At 41.3% G+C, this 9,781-nt stretch overlaps 1 protein-coding gene across 1 annotated transcript; it reads right to left on the bottom strand.

Annotated features, from left to right (window-relative positions):
• Window positions 1–229: 229 nt before the first annotated feature.
• On the bottom strand, window positions 230–3,844 carry HEXO2 (beta-hexosaminidase 2). Its single transcript, XM_068487763.2, has 2 exons — window positions 2,780–3,844; window positions 230–1,334 (listed from the first exon to the last, which is right to left on the bottom strand). Exons 1-2 carry the CDS (start codon window positions 3,780–3,782, stop codon window positions 382–384), a joined length of 1,956 nt encoding a protein of 651 aa, XP_068343864.1. The 5' UTR covers window positions 3,783–3,844; the 3' UTR covers window positions 230–381.
• Between the last annotated feature and the right edge of the window lie 5,937 nt (window positions 3,845–9,781).

Genomic DNA, 9,781 nt, shown 5'->3' with positions numbered 1-9,781 from the left:
ATGATATGAATATTCACTGGTTTAAAATCTAGTAATTTAAATCGATATTTCTCAACAGTAATATTTTTCTTCTCACGCTTTGAATATTCAACCGTATGTATGTCAAAGACGCGTACAAAGATAAATATAAAAATAATAAATTCTCGTGAAAAGCAGTAAAAATAACAAGAACATATTGTCGCTAGAAAATAATTAATAGTGGGTTATGGACCTTGTTTCAGAGATGGAGTTTGCATAACAGCTTAAGCTTGTTTTCATACATATTTTGGAGGTTTTAACAACCGGTTGTTACAGAGAAAGTGTGGTTTCGGATGAGTCACTTTATATTCACTTCCCCAAAAAATAGATTCAAATGTTATTAATACATAAATTAAGACCATTTTAACCAAATGAATTAACCGTGTTGCACATCCCTGGGTTCCGAATACACCAAAGTGGTTGAATGGGTTCAGCCCTAACACCTCTAGCCACAATTCTGCTCCTCCATTCATTTAACCGATCAGTTGCCTCTGCATACCTCTTCATACCCATTGCGTCCCTGTTCCCTGACCATAATGACTCTGCCAATGCTGAAGTGCGCGGCCAAATTCGTGCGTCCAAAACAGTTGGGTCAGCTTGCTCAGACCACAACGCCACCTCTCCACCTAGCACCAATTTGGCCTCGTCCTCAGTCAAACCGTATGTTATATCGTAGTTATATATGGTCTGCCATGTTTTGAAAGGTCCACACCAGGAACCCCCATTTCCAGTGTCACTGCCTGTTTGTTGATCATACAGGCTGTCGTTCCCAAGAAAGTCACCATGACCACAATCCAAGTAATAGAATTCTGAGGATGACACAATAACGCGGTATCCAGAAGACACAATTCGTTTAGTATTGTTGTGGCCATTGTTCCATGTTTGTAAGATGGTATGCTCTGGGGGAAGAGTAGTTGCTTGCACCTTGACATTATCATCCAGCAAAACGTCTTCCCAATAAACCACCGTCCTATTAAGAGATACAATGTAAGGGAAAGTGGAGTTGACAAAAAGGTCAAGAAGCTCACTGAGCGTTCCACCCTTGGACAGGAATGATTGAATGGTTGGATCAGCTTTCCAACAGCCAGGTATGATCTCATCAGCTCCAGCATGGAAAAAAGGTTCAGGAAATAGCGTTGACACATCATGGATGACATTTTTAAGGACTTGATAGGTCTTGGGGTTCAATGGATTCAAATGACCTGTTCCGGGTTCAGATGCAAGCCGGTCAGCCCAATCGACTCCATCTGGCCACCAGAACATATTTGCACATGTCACGATTTCGGGGTAGGCTTCAGCCCATGATCCCGTATGGCCTGCACACATTAAAAAAAAAAAGAATGAAAAAAATGTTTGATTACCCTACCATGATTCAGATTAGGAATAAGAATGTATTATGAAAACGAATAAGGTGCTAGGGTCATCTAGCATGCAGCAAGCATGTAATGAGATAGAGTAAAGAGTATTTCCAGCTGCAGACTGCAGTGAAACAAGCAACTGTGGCTGACACTCCCCCATCCTCATTGCTAGCCCAAGCAACTTTCCATCCGCACCTCTCCACCACATATGCTCCTTTCTAATTAAGTCCTCGTTATAATTTTCGACAAATACAAAAAGCAAAATTTCACCACACTTTTGTAATTCTCATCATCCAAATACCTCTCCATGTGAACCCATAACATGTCGGCAACTAAATTTACCTGAAAGTGGATTTGGTTTCTTGAAATTTCTGTTTGTATTAGAAAGTTAACAACCAAAATATTTTGTGGATCTCACGCCCACAATTTGTTTTTCTTTTTTTTTCTTTCCATTTTTCTAGATCAAAACCTAAAAGCATTCTAGTTCCAATATTCATTTTCTGTTCTGTACATCTCGTCTTGTGATTTTGTATCATGGAAGAACAAGGTGTGTTTCTTTACCGATGTAATTTCTTTTTTATCAAACAAATATTGGGATGGGGAAGATTAGAACACAGGACCTCAGATATGAAGGGCAACTGCTCTTAACTACGACATTAAGCCCCCACTATATGCCTCTGAAATAATGGCCAAAGTACATGCCCTTCACTGTTATATTCTTATATCTTCTCTGGCTTTTAGATTCCTCAAATTATTCACAACGGCAACTCTTAGTTTCTTTCTTCATATTTTGATTCTTACCCTAAACCCAGAAGAATGTGGAAGGTTATGTAGATTAGGAAGGAGAACAAGCCAGCCATGTAAATGAGAGAGATGAGATTGAAAACAGGAACAAAATAGGCTGATATCCTTTAGGTTCTTTCAAACTTTATCAGCATGTGGCTGCTAACAAAGTCAGGAATAAACTAGGCTGATGTCTTTTGGGTTTCTTGCTGCTAACCAAAACAGGAGAGAGTGCAGGCTAGCAGCATGTCATTTGAAATCCCTTTAGAAAAAGCAGAATACAAGGTTTTATTATGTGCAATTACTAGCATATCAAAATAATTTACCAACATAACCTGAAATTTCTAAATTTGAACTCTCGCATTCCAAATAAAGCCAGAATTAAGGTTGCATTTGTACGTTTTCTAACAGTCATAACAAGTCCCAACTTGACAGACACAATTTCTTTAATGAATCCGTACGTTACTTGAGAGTTTTTAACTCAAACAACGGCCAAATTGCTTTTTAAAGATAAGAGTAATGCTTTATAAATGCTATCAAGCGCCTCTCTGTGGCATTTTATCAAACAGCTAGCTACCTAATAGCTATTGGTAAGTAAGCGAGTGAGTAGGGTGACTGACCAGGTGCATCGATTTCGGGGACAACCCTGACGGCATGCTCCAAGCCGAACTCGACAATCTTGGTGACATCAGCGGGAGAGTATTGCATAGCGGAGCCATAAGACCCCTTGGAGGCCAAGTCAGGCTCGGAAGGCAGCAGCAGTGGGAAAGAATGGGAGTCGGTGATGTGCCAGTGGAACACATTGAGCTTGTTGGCGCTCATGGCCTCGATGGTCCTCAGTATGTCCTCCACTCCGTAGAAGTTCCTGGAGGTGTCCAGCATCACCCCTCTGTGCCCAAACAGCGGGGAGTCCCAAACGTAGACTCCCACCGCCACAAGCGACGGATCGCCCCACACCAGCTGAGATAACGTCTCCAGACCCCTCATGGCGCCCCACGCCGTCTGGGCCCACAGATTGGCGGCTCCACCGGTGATGGGGATGGTGAGTGTGTAGGACTCGTCGACGCCATGGTGAAGTGGGGCGGCGAGGTCAGCAACGGTGAGGGAGAGGGTGAGCAAGGGTGGGGCGGAGGTGTTGATGCGGACGGAGGAGGAGGGGTTTACGAGGGGGCGGTGATGCTCGCTTAGAAGAAGCTGGTGGTAGCGTTTGACGGCGGATGACAGGTATTTGTGGTTGGCAGGAGAAGTGATGGCGAAGTTAGGGGAGAGGAGGTGGGCCTGCGGCTGAGGCCAAGAAAAGTTTCTCGGCTTTGGCCACACATTGACTCCGGAATCAGATTGGGAGGACGAGAATGGCGCCGCAGAGGCCAGGAGCAAGCCCATCAACAGGATGACGATGAGAATCTGCATGGTGGTACTGGTACTGGTACTGTAGGAGGCGAGAAATTTGAGGAGGGAGACCTGATTGCTTTGTCTTAAATACTTGTAAGGAGCCCAGCTAGGACTTGGAGGGAGACCCGACCCGACCGACCCCGAGTGCTCTTTTATGCCGGCTCGTCCATTCCTGTCTTTGTTTGCTAATTTATTGTGTTGGGTAATGATTTGGCGTTTCCCGTTTAACATTATGTTGTATCATATGCTATTTGCTATTAGAAATGTTTCTACCGGCAGGCCCTCCCCAACCCCAATTATTAGACAAAACAAAAGTACAAAATTATATTCTAAATCCAATCTGCTTCAAGTCAACTTGCCGCCGGTGGTATATAGTATTCCACGGACGACTCTCAACCAATACCTTTTCTTTCCTACCTATTTTTAATCGCACATCAGAAACAATGTTGATCGCCTGCTCATTGCTTAGCTTTGTTACCCAATAAATAAAATAATATCTTTGCTTAGCCCTTCAAACTAAAATTGTGCCACTTTGCCATCTGAAACTCAATTTTTGTATCACTTTCACACATTCCGTCAAATTTGTCAAAAAATTTGTTAAGTTGACTAATGTGGCATGACTAGGACCACTTATTTCTATTTGACATGTCATTGGAATAAAATTAAAAAACATGACCATCTGCAAACATAAGACTAGACACACAAATTTCTCAAGGGAAGGATAGCAAAACACGGTTTTAAGGATGGTAGTGAGGTTGTCTAAGATGTCAGATCAAAGGTTCCGTATATAAAATAAATAAACGTCCCTGTGAAGGAAAATTTCTATTAAAACTAGAGGATTCATTGAATAAATCATGGTTAAAGACAATTAGAAGTGAAGGCTAGGTATGCATACATTCAAAACTAAATAATTTTCTCAAAATCTTGAAGGCCTAAGGGTTGAAGAACCAAATTTATTCCAAACGAAGTTAAAGAGTAGAGTATGAGATGATTACCCTTGAAGACTCTTTTTGGTTCCTGTTGGGTCCAAAAATTGCACGTGAAGGCCCTATGCACGTTAAATGTCCATTACTCTGTATGATCTTATTACCTTATATGAATCTCGATTATATTATACAAAATTATCAGAGAAGTTAATACTTAAGCAAGGTTTTACACAAGTTTCAATTAATTTCATGCCATGCCAAACAAGGAAATATATCACGCCATGCTAAACACATTCGTTTAAACCCGACACCTATCAAGCTCACATGACCCAAGGCATGTTATCTCACGAGGGGTTGCTATAGTGGTTGAGGTTGGAAGGTTACGGAGGTCCACAAGGCCCATGGAAACTCTTCGATAATATACTTGCGCCAAGATAATGTTTCCCGTGAACCTATTCATGCTGCAACTCGTCTCACCCTAAACCCTATTAATTCATAGAACGTAAGAAGTTTCCAATCCATTCATTTACCCACTGGAAACAAGTAGTTTTTGGCACACCCTTTTACATGTTAGAAGCTATTCCAGTGCTTTATTTTGTTCGTTGGACATAAGGTAGCTCCGATTCTTTGTTTTACATGTTGTAAACATGTTGTTTCTAGCACATCTTTCAATTCAATAGGAAATAGGGATAACCATCACCCATTATAAATTGGAATCCAAGATTAGAGTAAAAGGGGAGGAAGGGGGAGCTGCAAACTTACTAGTACCAAATCTTCCTCAACACGCCATTTCAACCTCATGCTTAGAGAATAACATATTCTGCTTGCTACAGGAAATCCATTTCCCTGCTGCAGGAAACCCTTCTTGACTGTTGCAAGCTTTCCAACAAGCCATAGACTTGAGTTTTAAGCTTTCACCTTTCACCAAATCATCTTCTGCCTTAGAAACCTCAACCAACCACCATAACCAAAAGGTCAACCACTACTAAGATGTCTTACAAATCATTCTTCTAAGTCTCAACCTAACGACGGTCCAGAGTCACCCACTCCCAAGAGATACTTTCAGGATACGGCAGATCCAGAAGGCTCGCGGTACCACTTCACTGACTGGATCAACTTCATATGGAAGTGCAATTTCTGGAGATGTATCTGGCAGCACTGGCTAATTTGCATATTTTGTTTTTCTTCCCTTACTGATTTACAAGATTAGTTTTTTTTTTTTCTTCTTTAAATGAAATTTCTGCTGTACAACCTTTTTGTTTTCTGTTTATATTAATTTCTTGTTTTCCGTTCGCTGGAAGATAAGATTCCCGAAAAATCAAATTGTCAATGTTTCTTAGTGGTTACTTCCCTTTTGGGACATTGTTACTTTCATTTAGGGGAAATAAATTTAGGAGGTACCCTCGACCTATTTCAGCATGTAAGGCACCAGGCCAGTAAGGATTTGCCACATAAGCATTAAATAAAAAAAGGAAAAGAAAATCAAAAAAGAAAAAAAGAAGAAATATAAAGAAAAGCCCGAACGGATGGTGATTCACTAAAAAGGCCATCCATTCGATTCATGCTTACACAGCTACACGGTGTAATTGAAATGTCCAACAGAACCTACTGAACATAATGAAAATCTGCAACAAGAGTCATCAATGACCTAGGAAAGTAGGTGGAATAAGTTTACCAAGACTGGTGTCTTGGCCAATGCAAGTCGGGAATATTCTTACTCACCACTCTCAAATGATAGTTGTGGAGCAAAAAATAATCCTAAAACTTATGGAGCTGAAATGTGGACTATTTCCCAAGAAGGACAAGATTGCCCTTGTTAAATGAGCATTCTCATTCACCATACGCAGTTGAGATAGAGCAGGCAAAGATCAACGATTGCTCAAGGCACCCCTGCTTGTAGGAAAAGTCAAAGGTATTTATGATAGAATAATTCCTTATTCATATCATAAATACATTCATAATCTGAGAGCACTTCTTTCAAGTAAGTAATCCTAATTCAATTTATTTAGGATATTTACCTAATTACTCCAAGATATTTATTTACACAAATATCTTGAATATTCTCACCTAAAATACTACCCTAAGGCCTCTTGTCTTAGGGTTTCCTCGCCCTAAACCCTATGATGGAAGGAAATTCAAAAACTACAACCAATGGGACCCTTACGTTGAAGGACATGGACCAACCGATAGAGACTGTGATGTGGCTCCACGTCATCGTTCCTCGAGGCTTACCATAGCAAAGGACCATTCCTTTGCCTTCACAAGGTACAGCGGCAGCCGCCGCTGTAGTGGCCTATGAGGCAGCCTCACTCATGGTGAGGAAACCTTAAGGAAAGAAGTCTGCGGCGCAGGCAGCTGCTTGCCCTCAACATCTGCCCTTGGCCCCTACCTCCTTCACTTAAATGCGAGTTGCCTAGACTGAGGCAACCTAAGCCGTGCCAACCGCGATGCAAGCTGCAACCCAACGCAACTCCAGATCAAGGCCAAGTAGGACAAACCGAGGCGGCTCAGCACCCATGTGCCCGACTTGCTCTTGTAGGCCTCTAGATAGTCCAACAGGGCCCTAGACAGTGTTCTAAAAAACGGTCTAGCTATCGCCTAGAGGCTCGGCGGAGGGTCCCCGACTCGATTTAGGCCAAAACAGTCATGTAAGGCGGGGAAGATTTAAGCAGTCGCCGAGGCACTAGTTAGGCAACCTGGGCGGTTTTAAGCGGCTCGATCTGCAACGCCCAATCTCAAAGTAGAGCCTCGATTGAAATTCTGCAGCTCACTGTTTGTGAGTAGAAGAAGAAAGAGAGAATGCAAAAAGAGAGAAACATTTAACTTTTAAGGTATCAATGCATGGCAGCGCAATCTGGATTTGAGATCTCAGATCTACACTTTGACCCGTTTGACGTTCTGATGACTGAAGGAAGAAGAAGAAACGGAAAAACTTAGATGGGAAGAGTGTTCTGCTTTCCAATGGGTCAAAGTGTGATAATGATATGGGATTTGGAAATATTGGGCGGCGTGTTAGAGGTGGGGTGGAGGGCTCAGAAACATAGGGATATTATTTGGTTTTTAATCTTTAATAAACCACCCACTGCGTGGGGGTTTTTATCATTTCAAACAGCTTGGAATATATACATACATTATGTTTTATTATTTTTTTACTTGATAGAATCACACACACACACACACACACACACACATACATACATATATATATATATATATATTTATTTAATTATGTGCTTTTTTATTTTTTTTAGTTTCAAGGTGGTATACATATGGAAATGGTGTACCTAATTTGCAAAGGATGGATTGACTACAAGTTCATCCAATTGTGAAATGAATCGGAGAACTTTTGAGGGGATGCATACAAAAAAAAAGAAATAAACTAGATACAACAACGTTAAATAAATTAATCTTTGTCCAATCCAATGCAAAGATCATGAACAAGAAGAATTTAGTCTATTATGTACTCATCATTATGATTATATGCTTACTGTTTTTTAAATATTGAACTTCTTGGATGGATGTACTTTGTGTATTCTTCTACTTCTATTTTTTCATTTTATCCTTCTTCTATTATCCATACAAGTATAGTTTTTCTATTTTTATTTTTATTTTAAGTGTAAATAGGTGCTTATTTACAAGATATATAATAAACTTACATAAATTCGCCTAGGCCCTGCCTAGCCGCCTAAGCGCTAGGCGCTTACCCACCGCCCGACTAGCTCCTAGCATTTTTTAGAACCTTGGTCCTAAACCAATTCAACCAGCCCGGATCCAAATTTCGAGGCCAATGATTGAACCATGGGTATTTTCACCCCACCTTTTTGCAGATCTGACCTATCTTGGCTTAAGCTTTGTACCCAAAGTTCATTGCACTTCCACTACTCAAGCAGACGCCTACCATCCCAGCTATTCCACTCCAAATGGTGAACACCTGTCCTGAAGGATCATTGAATTGACAAGCGTCTTTGCTCAGTAGACTACCTAGGTGAATCAACTCTTACATCACACCAAGATGCGGCGTGCCCCAGACAAGGTGTCCCGAAGTAGGACAAGGGCAAGCGATGAAATTTATCTCTAGCGGTGTCCTGGTAGGTAGCCACTTCACCAACCACACGTTAAGCAATCAGGCAGTGTGCACTCCCTCCTGAGCCTTAGGAAAAATGCTTTCTCCGGCCTAAATGCGCAGATGAGCGTTCATTCTTGTTTAGGCCCACAAGCAAGTGTGTACTCACGGTTAGGATCACGCTCCGATGGAAACAATAGGCGACCTTCCAGCAAAGCGTCTATTTGTGGGTAGGCTAGTAAGGAGTATACTTCAGGGTTTGTGTTCCCCTGCAGTCGTCACTACCTCAGTTTTTATGCTCCGCTGTCGCCTCAATTTTCATGCCTTACTGCCTACTTTTGCATGTCATCACTACCTCATTTTGCATGCCCCTGCAGTCGTCGCCTTAGTTTCTGTGTCGTCGATGCCTCGTTTTACGTTCCCTGCAACCACTGTCTCCTTGTTTTGCGTGCCCTTGCCGTCACTGTCACCTCAATTTCTATGCCACCTCTTTTTTGTGTTCCATTAGTACTTCGTTTTTTGTGTCGTCATCATCACCTCATTTGCGTGTGTTGTTGTCGTCTTGTTTTACGTGTACCATCATCATCTCGTTTTGCATGCGTCATTGTCACCTCGTTTTAAATGCACAGTCATCACCTCGTTTTGTATGTACTGTCATCATTTTGTTTTACGTGCAACGTCATCACCTTGTTTTGCATGCACCATGATCACCTGGTTTTCGTGCACCGTTGTCACCTTTGATGAAAAGTGGAGTGAAAATACTGTTGGTTTAACCGTTAGCATCAAAATATGGATATGGGCTAGTTGAATTGGTATGGGACCATACTGGACCGTCTGGAGGGCTGTGGGAATTGGTCGGGTGTATGGGCTCATTATCCTTATTCGTTCGAAAGTCTGTATTTCAGGTAATGAGAACATCGTCCCACATTATCGGTCTACGAGTTATGTTTCAAAATCCAACTATACACCTCATAGGTCATCCTATAAAGATAATCTTTGCCAAAAATAAAAAAGAATACGAAACTTTTAGACTGTTGAATTGAAAGAAAATAGCCTGAAAAACAAATTTTTGAATGAATATGGGTAATCGGAACATCATTCCACTTTATGGGTATACGAGTTATGTTTCAAAATTCAACCATACATCTCATAGGTCATCCATCAAAGATCATCTATGCCAAAAATAAAATGAATACGAAACTTTTAGACTGTTGAATTCAAAGAAAGGCATCCGAAATACA

Source organism: Pyrus communis, chromosome 2 (genome assembly GCF_041283825.1).
Source record: "Pyrus communis isolate YQ-2024b chromosome 2, ASM4128382v1, whole genome shotgun sequence".
Taxonomy (NCBI): domain Eukaryota; kingdom Viridiplantae; phylum Streptophyta; class Magnoliopsida; order Rosales; family Rosaceae; genus Pyrus; species Pyrus communis.
This window is presented reverse-complemented; position numbering and strand designations above follow the sequence as displayed.